This window comes from Humulus lupulus, chromosome 3 (genome assembly GCF_963169125.1).
Source record: "Humulus lupulus chromosome 3, drHumLupu1.1, whole genome shotgun sequence".
NCBI classification, from domain to species: Eukaryota; Viridiplantae; Streptophyta; class Magnoliopsida; order Rosales; family Cannabaceae; genus Humulus; species Humulus lupulus.
Genome location: NC_084795.1, coordinates 29,464,084 through 29,492,056, shown reverse-complemented (window position 1 = coordinate 29,492,056; position 27,973 = coordinate 29,464,084). Strand labels below are relative to the sequence as shown.

The window sequence follows — 27,973 nt, the reverse complement described above, 5'->3', positions numbered from 1 at the left end:
TAAAAACCTGTGTTCATATAGCTATTTCTTTAACCTCTTTTATAAACGTTGATAGCGAAAAAGGCAGTCAACAGATCACAAAATAACAAATGATCATTATGTATGCTAGAGTTCTTAAATAAACAAAAGATAGAACTCATTAACAAGTAAAGACAATCTATTAAGCATTATAACCATATACTTGAATTTACTATCTAGAGGATAGACAAATTGTGGTTCATAAAATTCAATAGATTTTCTTCACCATATTAAGCCTCCTTACCAAGCAATTATTATCGATAGGATAATTAATTACTCATATGGACATTAATATAACTTTGGAGGAAAAAACACAAAATTTAAATAAATAAATATTTAAATGTTCCTCATTACGAAAAAAATTAGCATGTTTAATCTTACGATGGGCAAGAAAATAAGCATTCACTATTGTCAACAACACAATTATGTTTATGCCACAAAAAGATTAAATACAAATACAATCATGAAATAAAATTCATGGTTTAATCTTGTGCATAAATATATGAAAATAATAGGATACTAAAAATGGAGTGAAATGGTGACAAATTGATCCAAAATGGACCTCCCACATGCCCCCACGCGCCTAAAAACGCCTCTGCTTTAAGTTTTTTAATATGTCCATATGACATGTCGTTTTTGAAAAACGACATGTCGTTCGCTTAAAAACAACAACCCTTATGCCCATGGAAATGACATGTCATTTTGCCTGACAGAGGCAAAAATGATGCGTCGTTTTGTCCCTCGTCCCTGAGCTCTATCCAAGCGCGCGAGTCGCGTTTGACCCGGTTCATTCCGCAAGTCCGACCCGACTGAAACCAACATCTCCGGCCACCGTTTTGGCCACCGTCACTTGGGTTTTCTTCCTCTCACCGTCGCCAACCACCTTAACATCTTCATTCTCCTCATCTCAATCCAAAAAGGCAAAACAAGCATGAAACCCGAAAATGGGTTTCCTCCATTTTTGAGCTTCAAGAAAAGCTCGGTTTCACAGCAATACACATGAATTTTTTTGTCCAAAACATTGTTAAAACCCAACACTCATTATCAAAACCGATTTCCAGATCAATATAGCATTATTTCAAAATTATTTATGCAAAAAATCAGATTTGAAAAAATGGATTTATGTCGAAAATTAAGCCCTAAAATCAAATGACCTAGCTCTTGATACCAATTGTTGGATTCTAGACACAATATGAGCATCATTGATGCACAAAACAGATTCTACACAATCAATATATGCTCACAATCAATCCAAGAACACATTTTATTTAGAGCATTAATTAGGTAATAATGAGAACATACCTCTCAAATTGTTAATCCCATCTTGAGCAATTTTCACACTTCAAATCTGCCAAAATCACACACAAAATCAAGTGCAATAGTTTTAGAAAGTCAATGGAGAACAACCCTTTCTATCAATTTCCCTAATACCACTCGCACACACTTATGTTCTTCATATTCACCATTAATACCCTAAGGGATATTATTAGGCTCTTTGACCTAACGGGCTAGTGAACATAATAGTGGTGAGCTAAAGCTTAATGAACCAGCTTATAGTTATTGGGGTGCCACCATATGCCTCTAATGTAATTAACAAGTGTTAATCATCTCATTATGGTTATCGACGGTATTAGCACTACAATTAACGGCTATGACTATGAAATAACGTTTGAGAATATATTAGTCCACATAAAATTCTAACACTTCTATGCTGAAAAAACAAAAAATACTACCCTTATGCATCTCTATAAAATAGAGAAAATTTTATTTGTAAAAACTTCTTATAGTAATTCTTTAATTAGTCTTTTTAATTTTTTGTAAAAAAAATTCTTAAATTTTTATTTTGATTATATTGTCGGGAACATGTCTTCTTATAAGTTTGTTAGCAAATTTTAACATCAACAATGGTCAAATAATATTCAAATGAATAATTAGCATGTTTGCCCTCCGAACTTATGACACAACCAGATCCCGCCCCCTAAAATATACGACATGTTAAAAATTTCCTCTGAACTTTTCCATTTACAAAAACGTAGTCCTTCTGTTAGCTTTCGTTTCATTTTTTCCATTTTAACTCTAATGTGACATTGCCACATCAATTCCTTGTGTAGAAAATTAGCATTTTTACCCCTGAACATTAATTACTATAAAATTGTGCCCCCTTTTATTGAAAAAATAATTTAAAATTTAAAAATATTTTTTATTAACTCTTATAAAAATAATCCAAATATTAATTAAAATCTTAAAAAATTAAATGAAAGCCATTTAAACTCTAATAAAATCTTTAAAATTCACTTTAGATTTTAAAATAACAAAATATCTAACAAATATGAATGAAATAAAAAATCAAATATCAAATTAAAATCCACTCTAGATATTAAAAAATCAAATATAAATGAAATAAATAAATTAAATATAAATAAAATCTTAATTAATTCATAGACCCATAATAGAAACCTATTTATTTTTGTTATAAATTAAAAAGAAACGATTCATTCATGTTAGGTTTTGAGTTGCATAGTTCCAATCGTTTTATTTTCTTATAATTTGTCTTTTCTTTTCTTTTCTTTTATTTTTTTTAAAAGAAAGAAGATAGATATATAAATATATATATATATAATGTGATTTGAATTTGAATGTATATTTAGTTTGGTATTTAGATTTTAGTTTCATTTAACTTTGGATTATTATAAATCTGAACTAATACTAAGATTATTTTTTTCAAAGATTTAACATTTATCCTTTTAATGTTACTGTTTTAATTTTATTTTGATTTTAATTTTTTTAAAATTTATTAGGTTTGAATTAATTTTTAAATAATTAATACAAAAAACATATTTTCTTAATTTTTTAATTATTTTTTCTAATAAAAATGGGCACGATTTGGTAATGGTCAAAATTCGAGGGTAAAAATGCTAATTTATTAGAATTTACAATGACACATCAGCGTTTAAACGACAAAATAGAACGAAACCTAACAAAATGACTAGGTTTCTATAAATGATATATTTTAGATAAAGCTTTTAACATGCCGTATATATTTTAGGGGACACAATCTGATAGTGTCATAAATTCGGAGGTCAAAAATACTAATCATTCTATTCAAAATAGTCTTTCTTTTATAATTTTATTTTATTTTATTATAATATACTATGGCCATTTTTTATCATTTGAAATCACTTCATTATAATCTCACTGTGAAATGATTAATCTAATAACGAAACCTTTCAAAATTAAAATAATTTATCTATAAAGAAGATATTGACATTTTTTTTACTTACATAAATCACAATAACAATGAACGTATATACAGGTTTTGTATGATGAATGAAGATAAAAAAGTTAATATTTAAGTGAATTGGTGTATTTATATGAAAGATATTGGAGAGAAAAGAATAGTCCAATAAAAGCAAAATAAAATGTGGCTTTCAATTTTCTTATCATTCTTTTCAATTTTTACTAACTTGGGCATTTTTAAAAAAAAAATGTGGGTTAAGAGAATATGCATGAAGTTCTTTTTTTTCCCCCTAAAAATTGTGGCTTTTGCTAATAAAATTATTTTTCATTCTAAAAATTTGGTATTTTGCCAATAATTTCTATAATTAATTATCTAAAATTTTACGCTTACAACTATCAATTATAGTAAAAGGATTGAGGGGGCATATGCTTCTTTAGGCATGAGTTAGCTTCGTCCATGTCTCTGCCCAACCTAGCACACTGTTTGCGTGTGCTCTACCTCTCTTTTTGTATGCCCATGTCTAAGATTGTGCTCCTATTTGCACTTTGCGGGGTGCACAAAAAATCGATAATCCGCCACACCCGCCCAACCTATCAAAATCCGCCCTTGGTTACTTACGTTAGCATGTTGTGTGTATCTCCAAGTATTAAATATTAGTTTCATTTTTGTTCCATCTAAGTTAGATTTTTTATCTTGACTTTATGAATTTCATTTTAAAGAAGTTTAGTTTGTTAGATGGAATTTAATTAAAAGTTATATTAAATTTTGATTTGGTCCTTTTTTCGTTAAAGTTAGTTTTAAATTATTCTCTTTTTTTCTTTTCAAATTTAAATAAATTAGAACAAATTTTAATTGACTTTTTTTCTTTTCAAAATTTTATTGAATAATCTTTATTAATGTAACCAATCACATTATGTATGTTATAAGCCTCGTCAACACTTATAATTAATGGCCAACAAACCCACCAAAATCTTATCCTAATGAAACTTTTACATATCTTTCAAAAAAAAAAAAAACTTTTTCATAGTTTTGCTGCAAATTTCCCATAAAAGGAAAAACATTTGCTGGTCACATTAAAATACAATATCATAGCCAATTGATACACGACCATTTATGTAAAACTTTTTCACTAAAGGCTTAAAAAAATCAATTACTTTAAAGGTAGTTTGAAGTTGCATATTTCAAGATTCAAACTTCTTTCTTTATATTTATGACACTTAAATAAGAGCCAAATGACACTTAAAGTTATCATTAACATTCTACTCATACAACCTATTATCTTAACAATCACCCAAAAAAAAAAAAAAACCTATTATGCTAACAAATCCTTTCCCATTTCCATCAGATTGGTTCTTAACCCCTTGCAAAGCAATATCATAAGCAGTCTTTCTTTTTTAGGACATTGGATATAGCCTAGTGAAGTGATTATACAAGTTATATTTGAAGTGGTGATTTTTAAAAGAAGATGTTAGGATATGTAGACTCTGTAATACTCTTTTTTGCATTATTTTTTTAATCTAATAGCATGTGTCATTTATAAAATAATGTCTATTTTTACAAAATAGATAATCATAATATTTTAACTTTATTAAGGGTACTCTTATAATAATTATACATATAATGACTATTTTGATTTATTATATATATTATATATATATATACTAGGTAGAAATCTGCACATTTATTTAATTTTAAAGTTATAAATTTTATAATTTTAATAAAAATTGGTTCATTATTTTAAATATATATATTTATATAATAAAATGAATTATAGTTCTATAGTATATATAAATATTTATATCAATAATCTCTACATATATGGCATCTAAACATAACATTGATATAGATATATATTTACATGACTACATGACATATATATAAAATACAATAATATTTAAAAAAAAAAAATTTGTTTATACGGTAACTAATAAAACTCTTTTCAAATTTATGGAATGAAAAAAAAAACATTTTTAAATACAATATTTTTTTTTAAAAATTCAGAAATACTATCTCTGCTCCTCCATTCCAAGCGAGACTTTCTCTTCCATTCCAGCAGTGACTTTGCTCCTCCACTCCAGCCGAGACTCTTCTCCTCCATTCCAGCCGGTATTCTGCTCCTCCACTCCAGTCGAGACAAAAGCTTCTCCTCCACAACAACCATGAGTATTCTCCTCCACAGCAACCATGGGTATTCCCGCCGGATCAGCTGAAGAAAACAGATCCAACAAAAAAATGCAACGAAAGGAAAACTAAAATTGCACAAATCAAACAACATGTGAAACAATGGGGTATTATGTAATCTTTAATTTAATATTGTTTTAGTTTTTCTTCTCTTTTTCAATTTTTCTTTAACTTTTTAGAATCTCTTTAATGGTTCAATTTTCCATTTCAGATTCTACAAAGAAAGCTGCAAAAATGATCTAATATCCAAATTTAGGAGGTGCTACAGTCCATTTATAGGTACTATATTGTCATTCAATAAAAAATGAGCAACCAAAATTAATTGTTCTTTTTTAATGCCAGAATCTCACTTGAATTCAGAGATAATTTCTTTTGAAAGTTTGTGGGTTTTACTTGTTTGTTGCATTTTTGGGTTGCATTATGTTAGATAGCTATATTTTCTTCTTTGTGTTTGATTAATTGGAAGTTTATGATGCTCTGTTCTTACTTGTGTCTTTTTTTTTTTTTTTTACATTTCAGGTTGCATTTAGTTGCTAATGGATGTTTAGAATATAGTGGTGAATTGTAACCAACTAAAATATAGTTTCAGCAAAAGGTAAGTTGCATATAAGAATATTGAAAGTTGGATTAAGCTGCAAACCACTCTATTTATTATTTATATATTCTTAGAGTTTCTATTTCAATTATACAGTTCCATTTTCATTTGAGGCAACAACACAATGTGAACTCTATTTGCAATTAGAAATTGCTCCCGTCATATCCAAATAAAAAAGCTAATCATACTTATCCAATCCTGTAAATTCCAATTGAAAATACAAAAGAACCATCAAATCTAGGTGGCATTAAGTCTCAGTCAGCAAAGGCAGATTGCTTAACATGATTAATTTTGAATAATTAGTTTTTTAAGTTGCTATATGTAGCATTTGGTTGCATGGGGCTGTTTTATAATTTGCAAATAATGGGGTTGTTTTATAATTTGCATTTGGTTGATATATGTTGCATTTGGTTGTATTAGTTGTTGTGTTGCATTTTAGATTGCACTTAATTCCTACGTGTTGAATGCAACCCACTGCACTTGGACTAGCCATGTGTTGCATGTGGTTGCATTCGTAATTCATATGGATAACTCACATTAGGAGTTGCAGTGAGTTGCACTTGGACTAGCCATGTGTTGCTTTAGGTTGCATGTGGTTGCATTCGTAATTCATATGTATATCTCACATTAGGAGTTGTAGTGAGTTGCACTTGGACTAGCCATGTGTTGCTTTAGGTTGCATGTGATTGCATTCGTAATTCATATGGATAACTCACATTAGGAGTTGCAGTGGGTTGCCCTTGGACTAGCCATGTGTTGCTTTAGGTTGCATGTGGTTGCATTCGTAATTCATATGAATAACTCACATTAGGAGTTGCAGTGAGTTGCACTTGGATTAGCCATGTGTTGCTTTAGGTTGCATGTGGTTGCATTCGTAATTCATATGCATAACTCAAATAAAGTAAAATGAGCACCTGGAATCAACACATGGAACAGTTTTAACATAATTTAATCGTTAAGCCTATATTTCTAGTATGGACAAATGTATTTCTTCCGGTTAAAGGATGGTTAAATTATACTCAATTTCTCGAGGAAAATCAGTACAGGATACTACTTTTTTCCATCATGGAAGAAAAACAAAACAGGAGTAGGAAAAGGAGAATACAATTGTGTTGGAAATTTACACAATTATAGAAGACAATACTTATATGATAGCTAACTCTTCAAGATAATAACGCAACAGCCAGAAAGTTTGATATATAAGAAAAAACAAGAGCAGGTACAATGACTTTTCGCTGATTGATGGTAGCACAATCACCAAGGGCATATACGTTGTCACATCCCTCAACTCGCAGCCATTTATTAGTCGCCAATGCTTGCCTATTAGCCTGTGCTCAATAAAGCAACACTTGTTTAAGGTTTTTTGAAACTTTTGTTCAGCAAAAGCTGTAATTCTTTTGTCAAACCTGCAAATCCATGAGATCTATTGTCAGATTCAAGCATTCATATCACATGCTTTACTCATAAAGTATTTTAACTTCAATTTTTACATTATAAATCAATTTTATACAAGTGATCAATAATACAAGAGTGGGGGCATCAAAGGAGGTCTCATGTTTGCCTACCATGGGACCAACCCAGCAAGAATATGAGAAATTATGTTCAAAGTTGCATTAGTTAGAGTGAAATTTTGTGTAAAAAAATTGAAAATGTGACCTAATAATACCCTTTTTAAAATTCAATGAATAATAAAAAAATAATATCAAATCGTTAATAAAGCAAGAAGTTAGACTACAATATCAAGGGAAGAGCTCAGAACATGAAAAGTTGACCTTTTCAAAGGTGGTTTCACCCATTCTTGTTTTATAAAGTTCATACACCATAGCAGTCAAGAAAATTTTACTCAGTTTAGAACAACTTTTCATCACCTGCAGAAGACGAAACAAGAATCATGTCAACAATATAATTATTTTGGAGAAATGAGAAGAATGGTATTCATACTATTAGATAACAAACATTAAATCCTTCCCATAGATAAAGGAATAGCAGTCTGAGTATTAAATCATGTTTGTGCACATAAATTAGTAATTTTCAGTGCTCGTCACTTTATGATACTTAACTACAACAAAAATATAAAAAAAGTCTCGTGCAAGAATTTTAACCAAAAGATCAATTGTGATCACTTATCATTATTCAGTTAAAATTATACTCACTTGAATATGAGGTGCCTGGAACATCTCTTATATATACATATATATGTATATGTAGATAGATGTGGTCACAATTTATATGGAGTATAAACCATCTGTCAGACATTTCATCAAACATGTAGTGGACCTTAAACTATATGAGAAGAAAAATGAAAACAAAAGGGAGGTTGCATGATAAATCCGACCGGATAACAATTAGAAAAGGGTTTAAGGAGGATCAAAAATTGTACATGGAAAAAATAATTCCAAACATTTAAAGTCTCAAAACCACAAATGAAAACTAGAACAAGTTCACCTAACTAAATGATCATTGAATTAAACATAAAAAATACAAAAACATTAAAAATGAACCTCAAGGCCGACTTTCTACTGGAGAGGAGAAGCTCGATGTGGGGATTGGGTTTCTAGCCACATTCAATGGAGACGTGGTGGTCGGATTCTCGAGTGGGTGGTCGGCAATTAATATGCGGGGTCTAGTTTTGCCAAGAAACAAAGGAGAAGAAGAAGATAGTCGAAATGAGAAAGGTGGAAGTCGTAAAGATGAGCTGCCGGATTCTCGAGTGGGCGGTTGGCAATGAGAATTGGCGTCTGGTTTTGCCAAGAAACAGAGGAGAAGAACAACTTTGAGAGAGCTTTTGGTGAGAAAATGAGAAGAAGAAGACTGAAATGAGGTTTTGGTGAGAAGAAGAAGAAGAATACTGAAGAGGAAGAAGTCGTAAAAATGATGTTATTTTTTTTGTGTTAACATAAAAATAAAAAAAACAAAATACAGAAATAGGAAACAAAAAATAGTATAGTAAAATTGGAAAAAAGTTTTAAAAAACCGTATATACGGTTATTTCCCTAAAAAAAATTAATAATAGAAATAAAATAAGAATATAAAAAGTCAATAATGTAGACAATAGTATATATATATGCATCAATTATTTTTAATTTCTAATATATCTCGCGATGTTCTTTTCATGAATTTTATATAAAAAAAAGAGCTACAATCACTTAATAAAAAATAAATTATCACACAAATTTATAAAGTAAAAAAAATTATATGTATACATTTATTATTTTTAAATAAATATAATTTAATTATCTAAATTATCATAAAATATCTTATTTTATTTTAATTTTTATACCTATTTTATTTTAATTTTTATACCTAGTATATATACACAAAACTGTAACCATGAACTATTTTTCAGCTTAGAGAATTATTGAAAAAGCATGATGTTTTTCTTTCTCCCGTTATTTTTTTTAAAAGGTTTTCTTTTTCTATTATATGAGTAAAAAAAATGACGACGTTTTAATAATTGCACTGTTAAGTCTTTTCTCAATTTTTAATAAATAAAAAAGTAAGATGAGAGATTTAATTATATTGACATAACAGTAAAATATTATTACTAGCACTTCTCTATCAAAAGAATATTATAGTGTATTATTGTAACAGCCTAAATTCACTAATAAGGCTTAAGTGCCTTGATTAGTGTGCCTGGAGGGCATAATGGGAATTATGTGTAGTTTTAATGATTAAGATGCATGATTATGATTTTAAGCGTGTTATATGACTATGTGTATTATGTTATGTGATAATTATGCTATGTGATTTGTACCGCGTGGGTGTGGTGGTATCAATGTGATGCACGTGCCGAGACGGTCCTAGAAAGCTAGATAATGGTAACTGGTGATTTGGTAACTTGTGTAACTGTTAGTAACCATAGAGGGTAACAGGTTTTATTGGAAAAGTGGTAGAACTGTAAAGTAAGTAAAAGACAAATGTGCCCTTGAGGTTTAGTTAGAAATGGATATTTATGGAGGGATAGAGTGGTCTTTTGGCAGTGAATAGGTGAATTTTAGCTTAAGGAAAATACAATACGTATAACACTTTGGGAAATTCGTTTATGCTGAATTTTGGAGACCTAGAAATAGAGCAAAAGAAAGATAGAAGAGGGAAGCTGAATTTGGCTCTTGGAAGGAGAATCAAGGGGGTTTGAAGTTATCAATCAAGCCTAGGCCAAGAATACTCAGAGGTAAGGACTTAGCTATGATTTGTTTAAGTTTCAAGTCTGGTTTTTAGAAGATAAGCATGAATTGAAACAAGTTGGTGGCTGGTTTTGCACAAATTCAGAGTTGGAATAATCAAAAGAGAAGGTGGTTTGAAGCTAGAGGTTGGACTCTCCATTCAAGGTAAGGATTCTGTGTAATTGTAAAGCTTATTTCTGTTATGAATTAGGGAATTTGAAGTGTGGTTTGGGTTTAGGTTTAAGCTTTCAACTTTCTGGTTTGAGTTACTAAGGCATGGAACTCAAGAGTGAATTTTGGGAATGATTGTGTAATTGAGCTAGGGGATGACGTTTCTAGGTTGTTGGGTGGTCTATTAGGGGTTTTGAGTTGGTTTTGGGGTTTAGGTATGAATTTGGGATGGTTTGGAATGATTTGGGTTTGGGAAAAACGTAAGGAAAAACCCAGAAATCTGGGTTCGTGAAGGAGCGCCGCGGCCCTATTCTTGGGCGCCGCGGCGCGAGGCTATTTCTGGGCAGAGCAAGCTCTCTGACTTGCTGGGCGTCGCGGCCCTATAGGGCAACGCCACGGCGCTAGGCCAATTTCAGGACATGGGATTTTGCAATTTTGAGCCTTTGCTCCGGGGGTTTGGGGGATGCCTTCGGTGCATTGTTTTAGGGATTTGGGGGTTCCGAGAGTGTGGGATTGGTTCCGGGAAATAGTTTTGGATTGATTAGTGACAAAGGAAGTTTCATTTGTGTTGTGATTATGTATTTGGAGAGGCTCGGGGTAGAGGACCGTGCTCGCGACTTCGAGGCATCGGGAACTAGTGAATTGAAAGGTAAGAAAACTGCATGATTGTGATGGGACTAAGTGCTCCCGAAAGATATATCGTGTCAACGTTGGTATTACGCCATGGGACATGTAAAAGCGGTCTAAGAGTGCCGTACATGATTTTAGCGCACAGGGCGCGAATTGGCCACTGGGAGCCAAGAACAACGGGATAACGGAGGGAGCGGCCTGAGGGCGCTAGCCCTGGTTATCGTTTGTGAATTGTGAATATTATGAACTGAAATGCCTAGTATGTGGAATACTTGATTATACTGACTGATGATATATCTGAGTATATGTGATGCAATGTGAGATGTTGACTTGTCTGTTAATTGTTCATGCTCTGTTCTTGTTGTGTTTTCTTGCTGGGCATTAGCTCACGGGTGCTACGTGGTGCAGGTAAAGGCAAGGGCAAGCTGGACCAAGCCTGAGGTGGAGAGCTCCGAGGTGAAATGTACATAGCCAGCTGTTCGATCACCATAGTCGAGGAATGAGTCAGGACAGGGATCTACCTAACTGCTCGTTTTGCCTTAGTATGGCTGGTTAATGTATTTGAACCTTGTAACTTTTGTAAACGACCTTTAAACTGATATTTTTGGGATCCCGTGTAAATAAACAATGTTTTTTTAATGAAAATGTGGCTTTTGAAACCAAAACGCTTTCAACCCTAGTTCCTTAATAGTTTCAATAACACGATTTTATTTAATTGACTTGGTTAGCAAGTCTAACACTTTATAGACACACAGTGTAACGGTCTTGGCTATCCAGGGCGTTATAATTATAGTCTTCTCTATCAAAAGAATATCAATTTACACAATAACATTAAAAAAAAAATTACTTTCACCGATTACTAAGGGTCCGATTTGGAAAAAATTTTGTTTTTGAATTTTTTAAATACAAAAATAAAATATTATTTTTTAAAATTAAAAATATTTGATAACTATTTTTGTTTTTTATTTTTAAAAATAAAAAATAATAAATGCGTTTGATAATTTTTATTTTTATTTTTTATTTAACAATATGATGTGTTGATTTGAAGAAGATAAGAAAAAAAATGAAAAACTGTTTAAAAAAATTTGAAAGTGATAAAATTTTATTTTCAAATTTTAAAAATTTTTAATTAAAATTTTAAAAAATAATAAATAAAAATAGAGTTACCAAACACATTTTATGTTTAATTATTAAATTTTTAATTAATTAAATAAAAAACTATTTATTGAAGTGTTACCATACAACACCTAAACTTTTATTTTCCACATCCAGCAATTTACATTTTTCATTTGTTTGGAAAATGAGTAATAAGGTTTAGGCTGTCAGAGCATATTCATTCTGTTTGGAATTTTAATGCCAGCCCTCTTCAAAAGCTCTGTGGAAGCATGCTTTGCCATTGAAATAATTTCCCCCTGTCCAATTACCCAATGTCAAAGAAAAAAAAAAGCAATCTAGCCATGGATCCAAAACCAAACAATTAGGCAATACCTCATTCCCATTCAAAATCTTCTTATCCTTCATTATCCACTGCCCATTGCACATTACAGAAACCACATTTTCAGTCCTCATGCAATAGACGAGACTGGAGATGCTGCATAATTGGCAAAACAAAAACAAAAGCATTATTAAGAGTAGTACTAGTAGGTGAAAATAGATATTTATTTTCTCTAATTTAAGTAAAATTGGTGATAGACAAATTTAGAAAAGATGACTAGTATGTGAAACTCAAGGCACCACTACTGCTAGACTAGATAGATAAGAAGAATACAAGACGTGTCATGTTCATGTCACTTGGTAAGGTATTTATGACACACGAACCAGATATTTAATTAATAAGGCCCAATTTATGGAGTTTGCAGAAATACCATTTATTAGTAATATGGATTTGGATTTTTAGCATAAATACCCCTTCCCTTAAGCTTTACCTTGTTTGACAATTCAGTCCCTAACAAAAAAATTGTGAGTTTTATAAAGAGTGGGGATGAAGTCCTCATTGCTTATTTTTTTCACAAAATTCATAGTTTTCAAATGATTTTTTTTTCTATATATATGATGTGTAAAAATATTTGAAAGTGTAATATATTTCGAAAAATGTCAAAATTGTCTATAAAAAACTTATAAGTTAGTTAAAAATTAACTAAAAGGACTTGATCGATACTGTTTTTGAAACTTAAGGACTTGATTGCCAAAAAATATTTCTCAAGGATTAAATTGCTAAACAGCATAAAAACTCAGGGAGCATTTATGCTAAAAACCCTATGGATTTTAATGTGTAGAAGTTCAATTGTCAAATATGTCATTATTATGGACTAATTATATATATGACATTTTATGTAATTAATGTGTCGTTCATTCGATCTCTCTCATATGAGGAAGTAACGTATGTATGACTATCTTTTTAGAAGATGAGAGTTGTCTCTCTTAGAATCATATTATATATTATATTGAATACCAAATTTATGCAATTAACATAACATCCTAATTCTAAAGAACGTTCCTGTTTGGCGTTCTTGAAATTTGAAAATGTACTATGATTTTGTGCCTGCCAATAGTGATTTAGAGAATTAAACATGAAGTAATATGTTTATAGAGTACTATTCTATCACTTACCAGTCATGGATAGGAACCATGGACCACAGAGAAGGATTTACTACAACCATGTCAGCCTGTAAAATTATCCAAGACAAACCATCTAAAAGATATTATATAAATATGTATATACATGTGTGTGTGTGGAGAGAGAGAAGTTGAACCTTTTTCCCAACTTCAAGTGATCCTATTTCATCATCCCAAAGAAGAGATTTTGCACCATTAATTGTTGCCATTTTAAGAACGGTTTCAGCAGGAAGAGCAGTGGGATCGGTTGTCCCACTAGCAAATACTTCCCTTCCTTTATTAATCAAGGAAGCAAGGTACATTTCATCAACTGCAAAACAAGGTAAATTCCACACATATTTCACAAACATGACATGACATTGATAATTTGGATTATTAACATTTTGACACAAGAAAGAAAACAATATTTGGTAATTATAAAACCAAGCTGAATGACAACAACAATCCATGTACACTAACAATTTAATTAATACAGAGGAAGGCTTATTTGATTATTCATGGCTAAGGTGGTACTCATACATGAAAACGAAATAGCTTCATCTTAACTTTCATATATAATTTCTGTAAGGGAAAATAACATTTTGGTCCAAATATTTTTTTCAAATATGTGATCGGCATTTATGTTTTGTTAAATGATAATTCTGACCATGTGTTTTACAAAATGAATCAAAATAATACATCGTACCTAATTTGGTCAAAATATTTTCAATTATAAGATCAATTCTCGGGTTGTTAGTGATGCGATGAGTTCAGAGAAGCAGAAAAAGTAGTCGAGGAGCTGAGAATGAAATATTATATTTGTAATTTGTTTGACCAAAATTGGGTATAAGATACTATTTTGATCCATTTTGTAAAACACATGGTTCAAATTGTCATTTAACAAAACACAAGACCGATAGCGTATTCGAAAAAAACACAGGGGCCAAACTTGTATTTTTCCTTTCTGCAATAGAAAACAGACCTAATCTTCTTTTTTTCTTACATTGTGGTTGATTTACAAGATTCTTTTTACTATTATCAAACCATCCAAATAGGTGAGTTTTAGGGAATTTCATAGGATTCTTTTTAATATTATCAAACCATATAGGTGAGTTTTAGTGGTGTTTGGTATGAGGTTTGGGTATAGTAGGAGTAGAGTTGGAGGATGATCAAATTAAGAGGATGTGAAACTCAAGTATATATAAGGGCAAGAATACCTTCAAATCAAGTTAAAAGATAGACCTATTTGGAAATACAAACCCCAAGCAATTAATTTTAGCTTTTACCAAATATGGGTTAATTTTGACATAATTTTCTCATTCTCACCAAACCTAACCTCCACACATAATTTTTTTTTAAAAAAAAATTGGACAAATTAAAGCATTCCTATGTAAAAATCTATAATTCGGATGCAAGATTTCCATGCACAAGTAAATATTATTTTATATTATTGCCGACAATTACATTACTCTATTTAACTTTCTCATTAATCATAAAATTTTGAACTTTTCATACCAAACACCCCATAGAGAATTTTCACTAGTAGAATACCCTACCCTAGAAAGTTTCATCAAACAAGGAGAAATATAAGTTACAAGAAGAAGAAAATAAGGTTATAGTGAGAAATTCAAACCAAGGCTCATTCTATTGTTAGAGGGTGCCCCATCTGTTCCCAAGGAGACGCATATGCCAGCATCAAGCATTTCCGTAACAGGTGCAAATCCAAGCATTCTCATTGCAGAAGCAGGGCAGTGAGACACTTTGACTCCACCCTTGGAAAGAAACTCAATCTGTTTGTAGTAAGTAGTAGTAGTAGTACAATACCCAGAACCATGAATTAAATTTTCATGCTATAATGACCAAAATATTACTTTATTATGCACAACTAAACTAACCTCCTCATTGTTGACCCAAACAGTGTGAGCAGCTAGCAAATTATTTTGCAAAAGCCCTATCTTTTCCAAATAACTAACTGTTCCATGATCAGCTTTTCTTTTCTCAACCACAACTTGGTTCTCAAAGGGTATCTCTGCAACATGCTAAAAATGGAAAATGATGATTCATCAACTTCACCTACATATGTCCTCTATCACCAATATATCCATTGCTTGAATTTTTTATTTTTACATATATTTAAACAAACTTAAAATTTCATTATACTAAAATATGCAAACAAAAGAAGAGAAAAAAACTAGAGGGGCCATGACCCTCCCTATTCTACTGAGTTTTTTTTTAAAACAAGACCCAAGCTTTTATTTCCAAACTGATGAACAATGAAATTTTAATAAGTGAAGAAAAGAGTAAGGGAGGTTTGATAACTAAATTTTATCACATCTCGTGTGGTGTTAATTCTTCAATTCCTAAGCCTTTATATTTCAAGATGAAGAATTGTCCTTTTATAGAAAAGGCCGTTATTTCTGGTTTTAGCTACTTACCCGAGATAGTGAGTTTGCTGATATATAAGGCCTTGACCTCTTGTCATTTGGTACATTTTTTCTGAGATTTAGAATAGAGAGTCTTACACTGAAAGAAGACAGCCGAGAGTTTTTCCCTTGAGTGTTTGGGTGTAAAGGGGATTTGGGTGTGAGAATTCACGTACTACTGTTTTGAGAAATTGTACTTGTGAGGTCCTGAGTTTTGAGTTGTTCTTCAACTGTTTGAGAGCGTAATTTTGTTCTTGATTATAGTGGATAGCCCTTGGAGGTGCTCAACTGGATGTAGGCTACTTATGGCCGAACCAGTATAATTTGGTTGATTTCTGAACTGTTATTTTCATTCTTTTGGTTTCTTTCTACCTGTTTGTGTGTTCTACTTGTGACTGTGAAGCTTTTAGGGAGTCTTGGTTTTCAGTATAACAACATCTTGAATAGAAACAACACTTCCTATTTTCTAGTTGGATAGACAAATCATCATATCAAACCGATATTTAACATGAACATTCCTTAGAAATAATAATGTCTTATGCCTAAACTCTAATCCAACCTCTAAACAGGCTGTACACCCAAGAAAGGTTGTTCAACATGTAGTTTGCTCCCACAAAATCTGATATTCGAGTCCTCATGGGCACCTACATAGCATTTGCTCTAATTTCCTTATCTCCAAAATATTATATATTATATAGGGTTAGGAGGAAATCTTAATTTTAAAGAACACAGAGAGAAGAGTATATATACCATGTGGATTCCAGTTTTGAGTTCTTTTGCAGCGTCTCTAGTTTCAAGTAGTAAACGATCAGTCGAGTTCATAATTTGCCTAATACCAAACCAGACTCTGATGCGGCCATCAGCAGTGTTATTGTGCCTTGCATAAAGCTCTTTCTGAGACTGAACCCAAGTACACCGAGTGGGAAAAAACACCAGCAGCATAGCAAACAGTTGAAAATGACTGGACCCAAATAGGTATTAAGGCCTGACCTGAATACACTCATCAGTAGTTTGAGCGGCCCAGGACGATGGCAAACCGTCACCGGCATCCATAGATGACTTCGCTAGACACGCGCGCAGGCCCATTAACTCCACAGCCCTGGCCATGCCAGGAACATGCTGCCCGCCAGCCTCGGCAAAGCAAGTGACCTAATTCGACATACCCCACAAACTAAATCAAAATCTTATAAAGCTAAATATATATAGCTCGAAACAAAGCCAAAATACTGAAAAGTTTGCATACCCCAGAGCGAATAAGCTCCATGCAACACAGCAAAGTAGATATATACGAATCTTCTTCGGTCATATTCGACTCGTACGGCCAAATCCGGGCGTGCAACCATGTCATCAAGTCAACATCATCGGCTATCCCTCTCCCTAGCTGCTGAGAAGTGTGGACGTGGGTGTTGATTAATCCTAACAAGACCCATGAGAGAGCTTTGTTTGGTTAGTCAGAAAACAGAAGAAAGTAAGTGAGAGAGAGAGAGAGAGAGAGATACCAGGGAGTAAGATGTGACCGTTTAGATCTACAATCTGATGAGCGAGAGAGGAGTATTGATGGAGAATGGAGGAAGATTGACCAACGGCAATGATAGTATGATGTTTGATGACGACGCCACCGTTGATGAAGACTCGGTCGCCGGAGTCCATGGTGACGATGGTGGCATTGTGGAGTATAGTTACTGTCTTTTCCATCACCCTGGCTCTGTGTTCTACTCTGTTTTCCGATAAAAAACTTCATAGTCTTCTTCTACTAATGTTGTCTCATAATATAATAATGCCGACACGTATTGTCTAGGTGTTACTGTTTAGGACAGCACATAAAGCCTATCGTGGAAATTTAATTTATAAATGAGAATAAATGGTAAGTTTGGGGTTGTGTGTTTGGTTGAGACAGAGGAAAGAATATAAGAAAGAAGTTGTAGTATTGAGAAAGTAGAATTCTTATCTTAATATTTGATATGTGGATATTATTTAATATTTTTCTGTTTTAAAAATATTACAAATTATAAGTTAGATGTATGTGTCAAAAATAAGATAAGGAAGTAGAAGAAGAAAAATGCAAGAGTTTTTTAGCATTTTAATGCAAATTTTTGTTACAATATGATTTAATAATTTAATTTTTTATTTATTTTATTAACCCTTTTCTTTTATTTTTCTCTGTCATTTAGAAAGACAAAAATTTGATAGTCCAAACTCATCAATATTTTTTCACACTTTTTTTTTTAATTTCTTACCAAACAACTTATTATTGTGTAAAATGTAAATGTAATAATGATAATGATAATGAATATTTTTTGACAAAAATGATAATGATTCGTTTACAAGAATAAAAATCTGATCATAATTTGTGATATAAGCGAGTCTTATGATAAAATTAATTTTAATAGAAGGTGTGTATAAATAATTTTTAAGAATTTATGGGTGATTTATATAGAAAAGTGTGTTAGGCGACGGGATTTGAACGCGGAGTTGTTGTTGGGTTTGTGGTTTGTGGTTTATGGTCTATAAGTTTGTGGGTTGCATGACTTTTTTAAAAGTTTAATTTAGTTCACATATGCGACTGAGATTAGGTTTTTTTATTATTTGTTGGGGTTCTATCATTGGTTAATTTGGGTTATGATTTTATTTATGTTTTGGATGATCGAGATTAATTTTGGATTTTGATTTTAATGAGGACTGGGTTTTAGTTTATTGAATAATAGATCTCTAAGGATGATATTGAGATTTGAAATTGTATTTGTGATTTGTAAGGAAGAGATTTGAATTTTGATTTTATGTTAGTGGATGACATTTGGGTTGAATGGTAATTTTTTTTTTGGAATATGGTAATTTGGGAATAATGTTGAAGAACATGTACTGTAAAAACATATTAGAATTTAATTAAAAAAAATAATACATTACAAAATTATTAATTTTAAAAATTGAGTTTTGATTTTTTTAATAAATTTAATTAATTGTATTTTTTTAAATTTGATTAAAATTGGTATTTTTTTAATTTAATTTAAATTTTACATATAATTTAAAATTTTCAATAATTTAAATTCTTTTTTTAATAATAAATAAAAATTAATTAATTTAGACTAATAATAAGTTATCGCATTGGTGCTTTGATCATACTTAGAGCATCTCAAATAGAGTGTGTATTGCCATTTTTTAGCATATCTTGACAAAATTAAACTTTAATAGTATTATAAAATATGTGCTAAATTTAAAATATACTAAAAGTTGTACTAAATTTGACACAAAATATAATATCGACTAAATTTGGCCCTCAATCCACGTATTTTATTTACTTTTCTGTCACTTATTAATAAAATGTGTTCTAACTTTTTTTCCTTCTTGCTTTAAGTATATGTGCATGGGTTGATTTCATAAATTTGACATAAAAATTAAAATAAAATAATTTTATTTTTGTATATTTTCAATGAATATTAATAACTTTGTTTATTTTTGTTTAGTTAGTTTGCATCTTGTGTAATTGAGTATAATTGTAAAAATAAGATAAAATATAACATAAATTCAATTTTTGAGCTAAATTTGGCATAAAATTTACACCATCAATTGGATATTGTCTTAACGGACAAGAATTAGCGAATCCAACAAATTGTTAACGAAAGATAATTTCACTATAAGAAAAATAGGACTTTTGTATTAAAGGATTTTTTTAAGAATATGGTTTTTATACTATTATTGTGCAAAAATATGAAAATTATACTTTTCTTAATTTGTATGATAAAATTTATTAAATAAAAAATTAAAGTATGAGAAACACAATTAGTAGCTAACTAAAATATGGAAGTGCCACATTTTTTATCATAATTATGTTTTATTTGATTTTAAAGGTTATTTTATTTTATTTTTTTCAATTTTTTATTTTTTATTTATTTTTTCAGTTATTTTTTCTTTTTTTTTCCCTACTTATGTTTTTTTCTATTTTCATTTTTTTCTCTACCAATTTTTTCCTACTTTATTTTTTTTTCTTTCCATTTTTCCATTCTTCTTCTTCTTCTTCTTTTCATTTTTATTCATTTATTTTTTTTTCTTTCATTTGTATTGTTTTATTTTTTTTGTTCATATTTTTTCAGTTTTCTTCCCTCTTTTTATTTTCATTTTTTTCTTTCTATTTTTTCTTTATTTTTGTATTTATTATTTTCTTCCGTAATTTTTTTTCTTCTTCCATTTTTTTTTCTTTTTTTTCTACCAATTTTTTCATTCATATTTTTTTCTTTCCATTATTTTTCTTCATTCTTCTTTTTATTTTTATGCATTCATCTATTTTTTTTTTATCCTTCATCATTTCTTTTGTTTTATTTTTTTTTCATATTTTTTTAGTTTTCTTTCCTACGTTTTTTATTTACTTCTTTTTCTTTATTTTTTGTTCTTATTCTTTTCTCATTCCATTTTTTTTCTTTTTTTTTACACATATATTTTAACATTACATAATTATTTTACTATTTTTTATTTCTATTCTTTTATTATTGTAATTTTTTTAATAGTTTTTTCCACTATATGTAAGAAAATTCAAATTAATTTTTTCAGCATTTTCTTTACTATAACTCATAGGAGCACCAAAATTTGGAAATAAAACTAATAAAAATATGAAAACGTGAATGGGTAATCAATTACCCTGATGGGAACATTCAAATCTAGAAAAAAAATATATGAAAAAGATAGGAGAGAAGGGAAAGGGGATGGATCTGATTTTTTTTTTTCTATCATCAGATCTGTGGTAACTAATTACCTTCCCGTTCTTTGTGTGTATATTTCTGGGGGTACCTGGATACCTTCACGTTCTTTGTGTGTATATTTCTGGAGATAACTGGTTACCTTCACGTTCTGATGTGTGTGTATATTTCTGGGTTCTTTATGGTAACTAGTTACCTATTGTTGACGTCGTTTTTTGTCAACTTAAATAGGAGAGCAATTAAACAAGAAAATATCAGAGGAAATGAACAAAGATGAACACAAGGGGTTTTTTACGTGGTTCAGCAGTTAAATCTGCCTAGTCCACGAGTCGGTGTTATAACACTTGAGAGTTTTCTGGAAATTTTTTAGAGAATAGTTGCCCAGAGTTCCTTCTCAAGAAATCAGAAATTGGTCCTTTACAAATGGTACTTCCTTCTCTATTTATAGAGAAGTTTGCAGAATTCATTCCCACATATCTCTGGAAGATATTATGTGAATCAATTAATATAATGCTATTTAATACATTATTTCCTACATACACGGATTCATCCCATAAAAGGTGGGATCGGATAACAGATTAAATAATATCCCTTAAACATTGGGATTGTTCAATAATAAATATGTTCATGTATAACTGATTAACTCAGATACGGGATTCATCAAATCTTTGAGACTATCAGTCGATCACGAGCTCGTCGCCTAACTTTGCCTATGCTCGGAAAAAATAGACATTGACGATGTCGCCACATTCCAACTCACCCTTTCCGAGCTCGAACTAGCCTGGAAGGTGAGAGATGGTTCAGGGATATATCCAAATATCACGCCATGCTATTTGCGAGCTCAGAGCACTTTCGAGGCTACACATCCCTCGAATCTTTGAGGTCCCTGTTTACAGAGAAATGGTTGACGCACAACGACCACGTCTATTTCGAGCTTACACCAAACGAGACTAGATTTCAGGATCATAACTTTTCATGCTCGAAATATAGGTGTAACATTTTGCCCCCTCAAAAGTATCAGTTCGAATCCTATGAGAAGGAAACTTTTGAACTACCCTCCTTGGAAACTATACCATTAATTGTACTCAAGTATGCACACTCGTTAGCCTGGGATTGACTAATCAGAGTACTTGAGTGCCTTTTCACTTCTCCTACGTCTATTCGTCTGCCGCCATTACTCCATTTGTACCTGACCGTTGGATCAGATACGAAATTTGGTTAACAGCTCAGATTAGCCTGACCTTTGACTTTCCCTGGGGCCTATAAATACATCCCCATCGTCTTCCTCATTTTACTTTCTCGCTTTGAGTTTTCAGAGAAAAAAAAAAGAGAAACCAGAATCGAAGTCTGCTTTGCTCTTGCATGTTTTCCAAACTGAGAAAGCAAAACAACGTTGGCTTGTTCGACTCTGTGAGATCATTCTTGCAACCACTCCTTCGATCATCAATCTCTTTGTACCCACCAGCTTCATTGTGTAAGTTTCTGTCCTTGATACCGTATGCTTATATGTATTTTTTCTCCATGCACGTTTGTATTGTTGTTGCACTTGTAGGCACATATACTAGTTTAACACTAGAATGTTTTAGTTGATACGGTGTGGTTCTTAGGTTCTTCTGATATTATGGGTTCCAAACCCAGATTTTGTGTAAAAGATGCAAATATGGCTCTTTTACTATGTTATTTAAGTTTCGGATATCATATCGTGTAGACCAAGAAATGGGGTATGGAATTGGGGTTTTTAAATTGCATGTTTCCCAAAATTATAACCTTTTTGAGTAACCGCCAACTTTTTCCCTGAAAATTCGGGATTCTTTAAAATAAATCCACTTCCTTTTTTCGCGTCAAATATACTCTCGAAGCCCGAGCCTTACAATGACTCGGGGGTTCTTTCGAGTTTACCCGTTCCTTCGAGATCTTCGATCTCGATCGAACTTACTCCGCAACCTCGAGCCTTCGAGCTCGAATCACTTAAAATTTTGTTCTTATTTCTTGTGCCTGGCCCTCACCCTTTTCTTTCTTGCTAGATGTCGCAGAATTTGGAAAAACGGTGGGGGTCAGTGCTCGCAACTCCCTACTACCCGTCGACTCCAAGCCTTGAATCACCCTTTACTCAAAATCAGCGGCTTATTCGCGAGCACAAATTGAGGTGTGAGGAAGAAGAAATTTGAGCTCACTTCTGACGCCAAATTGATGAAGTTGAGGAGAGGAAAAGGAAAAGACTTCGGGTCACAATTTATCCTGATCCAGACCCCGAACTTAGACCAGTCCCTCTCGACCCTAAGCTCAGAGTCACTGTTGCCTTCAAGCCGGGTGATCTCAGTTTCACACTGATGGAGGATTCATCGAACTGTCCTTCCACTTCGAAACCTACTTCCATTCCTACATCCAGGGGAGAAATGTTCGAGGCTGAACATTACTGGAGCTCGGTGTCTTCTCCGACATCCTAGCTCGCCATGGCCTAGGATTATCAGGCTCGTTGAGATGTTGAGCTCCCACTTCCAATGAGAAAAGTTGCTTTGCTCCGGGCGATGGCCGCCCCGACAATAAATTGAAGCTTGCGGCCTGGAGTTGCGAGCATATGAAGGCAGTGGCTCTATTGCCCTTGAAGTCCTTTTTTAAGGACTTTCTGGATTTTGTTGGGCTCGCACTTTTCTAGCTCCAGACCAATTCATACAGGGTCTTGTTAGCCCTAAGGTCCCTATATCACAAATTGAAGTGGGAAGGACCTTCGCCAAGGGATATTTTATATCTCTTTTATCTGAAGAGCAACCCCTCCCGAGCTCGGGAAAGAGATGGCTTCTACTACTTGTCGAGCTATCCCAAAGAGAAGAAGATTTTCAAGGATATACCCAACCATCCCCCCAACTTCAAGCTGGCCTTCTTCTGGACAGACGGTCTGGCTCCCTCAAAGTTTTACTCATTCAGGCAAATTCTTAAGTGTATTATTCCCTTTCGTTTCATGCTCGATTTTCACTTAGGCTCGAAGTAATCATAATGTATTTGACTCTTCACGAAGATAAGCTTCGAACCTGCGGTCTCTTGGAGCGGGACCAATCAACAGATGATACCGCCTACCGGAAATACACTCAGTGGGAGCATGTGCCACTCCCAACTGATAAGCTTCCTCTGAGGTGAAGCTTGAAAGCACGATCTCCAGCTCTCCGTCACAGGAGTCCGTGTTCGAGGAATGACGCCAACGACGAGGCCTCGAGCTCAAGTGACAGAGGTAAGGTCATTCTTAGCTCAACCTTGTGGTCTCATTCCCTACTTAAGCATAAACCCAACACCCTGATCTTATGTCTAGATGATAGGGATAACTTTTATGTATGGTCTTGGGTAGATGATAGGGTCCATAGGTTTGATAGCTGGCTAGGGAAGTACGACACAATGTACAGCCTAAATGAGGTTTGGGACGGAATATCCGTCCAATACAGGACCAAAAACTATAGGGACCTTTCGAGGTTGACTTCCGCGTATAGGGAAGGGACTCCCCCAGGCTCCTCTAAAGATAGGGGAATTACTTGGTCTCCGAGCACGAGCTCGGGGGAGAGTTCCAGTTAGGTTCCTTGTCACTTGTCTTTAATTCTTTTAATTGTCTACTTTACGCTAATTTTAGCATTTTGAGATCATTTTCTAATGTGATTTGATCATGCAGGTACTATGGATTTCGACCTCGAGAATATGCTCGACAGTGGTGAATGGGCCAAGCATAGCAAGCGCCCGAGAGCCTCACAAAATTCTGGCCGGCCTGCTAAGATCCCTAAAAGGACCGAGGCGACTTCTCTTCCCCCAGCTCCTATTGTTACGAGCCCAGCTGCGGACCTCACTCCCCAGGTCGACGTTCCTGTAGCAGATGCTCGTCCTTTTCCTCATGCTATCAAGATCCTTCCAACGCTCGGCCCAGCTCCGAAGAAACCAGCGATCACTAAGGGGCGCTTGTTGTCAATTTCTACTCATTCTGATGAGTATGTTATCGACAACGCTGCCGGGACTCACGGGGCCACCCTTGGTTCAGACGTCCTGTCTCGGGTAGGCCAAAGCATCAACAATCTCAGGGCTCCTCAATGGTAGTTCTTGGTCAATGCTCGGGACTCTAATGTCCTTTATGACAAAAGTATTGAGCTCATCTCATCGGTACTGCAGTTGCTCAACTAAATTATAAGCTGAACAATGAGGTTCATGCGAGCATGTCCTATGCTCAGATGTCGAAGGATCTCTAGCTTAAGCTCGCAAACAAGTTCGAGACTGCAAAATCAAAGCTGGAGGCGGAACTTGAGAAATTGAAAGTCGAGCTCAAAGAGAAGAACTCCAGGGTTGAGGAGCTTGAGAAGATGAATGCCAAGCTCAAGGAGGAGTAAAATGCCACCTTTGAGATAATAGAGGGTGAAAAGGCTCGTCTTCTTGAAGAGTTTAAGCAGAGGAAGGATCGGGCAGTCGACCTGGCCATGTACATGATTTGGGCCAGCAATGCCGATCTCGACACAAGCTTCTTAGGCTCTTTTGAGGATGAGTTTCTAGCCAAATGGAAAGCTCGGCTAGAGGCAGAGGAAGCTGCTCGGGAGGATGCTGAGAAGGCTAAGGAGGATGCTAAGAAGGCTAAGGAGGGTGCTCCTGCCTCCTAAATCCCGATCATGGGCTGCGTCCCTCTGAAACTTTTGTAATAGTTTATAGCTTTTGTTTTTCATGCCGTTGGGGCAAAAACAATTTACAGATCATAAACGAGCTATTTACTTTCGATATTTTTGATACCCTGTTCGTCTTCACTTTAATATTTTTGCTTTACATCTCTCTGATCGAAATATTTTAAGCAATTTATATTAAAAGTTTGCTTTTATGTTTTTTTATTCATACAAACACATGTTGGATTTAGGCTCGAGTTTCCATGCATTCTCGCATAGTTTGCTTGATATATCCGTGTCCGATCTCGTTATTTGTCAAGGTCAGAACTATCTTTTACCATGCACTCGAAAATACTTATATGGCGTGTAAGATAGGTAGTTTAGTTATGTCCTGCTTTTCTAGTTTCTTTTCCTCATCCTCGGGTAGCTCCCCAAAGTTGTGAGGTTGAAACTTTTGTTGCAAAATACTCCAGCCTCGGTATCGACTTAGCTCGTAGTAGGTTAATTTTGTCCCACTTGTGTCGATCGATTTTAGTTGTTTTGTTCCAAATCTATTTAGGTCGTGTTTGGTTTGTAATCCATACACTTATATATTTTTGATCTAGTTATATCTAGATCGCATTGGTTCGCGTATCTAGTCGTATCCAGACACTTTATTTTTAATAATCTGGTTATGTCCAAATTATCTTAGCTCCTGCATTTGGTTATATCCAAACACTATTTTTAATAATCTGGTTATGTCCAAATTATCTTAGCTCGCACATTTGGTTATATCCAAACATTATTTTTAATAATCTGGTTATGTCCAAATTATCTTAGCTCACGCATTTGGTTATATCCAAACATTATTTTTAATAATCTGGTTATGTCCAAATTATCTTAGCTTGCGCATTTGGTTATATCCAAACACTATATTTTTAGGATACACTTTTAACTTTTATGTCGAGTTAACGGTCCAGACATTTGTTTGTTTTTGTGTATGCTATATTTAAGTTATTTATTTTTCAAACTTATGGTATATATACCACTGATGCCCCCTTAATATCCTATGAGTGTGACCAGGTTATTAAATTAAGAGAGTTTGCAAAAAACACAACATGTTGAAAAGAAAATGATCTTTATTCAAAATCGAGCAATTTATTAACAGAAACAAGCATGGTTATAGGAGACATCATTCCTACACTATTGATAGTAAGGTCGTAGATGTTCGCCATTCCATGATCGTGGCACCAACTCTCCATTTAATCTTGCCAATTTGTAGATGCCAGGTCAAATAACTAACTCGATTTGATAAGGTCCTTTCCAATTAGGCCCGAGTACGCCAGCGACTGAGTCCCTTGTAGCTAGGAACACACGCCTTAACACCAAGTCTCCCAATCAGAATTTCCTATCTCGAACCTTTTTATTGAAGTATCTGGTAGCTCGTTGTTGATATGTTGCATTTTTCAGTTGAGCTTCATCTCGCCTTTCTTCAATCAGGTCCAGACTTACTTCGAGCTGGGATTGGTTTGAGGCTTGATCATAAGCATGGCTACAAATGGTGGGTACTTTGACCTCGATTGGTAACATGGCCTCGCATCCATATGTCAGAGAAAAATGGGTATGTCACGTTGAAGTGCGAGCCATGGTTCGATATGCCCACAAGACTTGGGGCAACACCTTAGGCCATTTTCCCTTAGCTTCTTCCAATTTTTTTTTCATAGAACTCTTGAGAGTCTTATTCATAGCTTCGACTTGGCCATTTGCTTGGGGATGGGCAACAGAGGAGAAGCTTTTCATTATCCCATTTTTCTCACAAAAATTGGTGAACAATTCACTGTCGAATTGAGTACCGTTATCTGATACTATTTTTCTTGGCATTCCATATCGACAGATGATGTTTTTTACCACAAAGTCCAAGACTTTCTTCGAGGTAATCGTTGCCTGAGTTTCAGCCTCGGTCCACTTTGTAAAATAATCGATCGTGACCACTGCATACTTAACTCCACCTTTGCCAGTTGGCAATGAGCCTATGAGATCAATTTCCTGCACTGTAAATGGCCATGGGGAGGTCATCATAGTTAACTTGGATGGAGGAGCTCGCGAAATTGTAGCAAATCACTGGCATTTATCGCATTTTTTGACATACTCAAATGCGTCTGCCTTGATAGTGGGCCAGAAGTGTCCTTTGTCTTATAATTTTCTTAGATAGGCTATGCCCCCTAGTGTGGTCTCCACAAAATCCTTCATGAATTTCTTCTAGGATTTTCTTGGCCTCGGGCGGAGTCACACATCAGAGTAATGGCATAGAGTATCCTATTCGATATAACCTTCCTTCCACAATAGTGTATCTGGGAATCTGATACATCAATTTCCGAGCCTTGTTCCGTTCTGCTGGGAGAATGCCAGTTTTGAGGTAATCAACTATTGGGGTCATCCAGGTTGGTTCGGAGTTAATCATGCAGACATCTTCCTATTTAGGCTCGCTAATACTGGGTATTGAGAGGTACTCAATTGGGACCACATTCAGCACATCGACCTCATTGGATGTGGCGAGCCTGGCTAGGGCGTCTGCATTTGAATTTTGCTCTCAGGGAACCTGCTTTATCGTATAGAACTCGAAATGTCCGAGTGCTATTTTTGCTTTTTCTAAATATGCAGCCATCTTTGTTC

General features: G+C 33.6%; 1 protein-coding gene across 4 annotated transcripts; it reads right to left on the bottom strand.

Moving 5' to 3' along the window:
- Nucleotides 1–12,187: 12,187 nt before the first annotated feature.
- On the bottom strand, nucleotides 12,188–17,920 carry LOC133822431 (uncharacterized). Of its 4 annotated transcripts, none has more exons than XM_062254766.1 (10): nucleotides 17,514–17,918; nucleotides 17,258–17,430; nucleotides 17,005–17,163; nucleotides 16,765–16,914; nucleotides 15,487–15,630; nucleotides 15,225–15,381; nucleotides 13,750–13,922; nucleotides 13,607–13,662; nucleotides 12,485–12,587; nucleotides 12,188–12,408 (listed from the first exon to the last, which is right to left on the bottom strand). In XM_062254766.1, the coding sequence occupies exons 1-10, from the start codon at nucleotides 17,707–17,709 to the stop codon at nucleotides 12,319–12,321; spliced, it is 1,401 nt and encodes a 466-aa protein (XP_062110750.1). In that variant the 5' UTR covers nucleotides 17,710–17,918; the 3' UTR covers nucleotides 12,188–12,318. The 4 variants fall into 4 exon arrangements, with proteins under 4 accessions (XP_062110750.1, XP_062110753.1, XP_062110752.1 ...); XM_062254769.1 differs by having other exon boundaries at nucleotides 17,258–17,398; nucleotides 17,514–17,652; XM_062254768.1 differs by having other exon boundaries at nucleotides 17,258–17,395; nucleotides 17,514–17,652.
- Nucleotides 17,921–27,973: the final 10,053 nt, after the last annotated feature.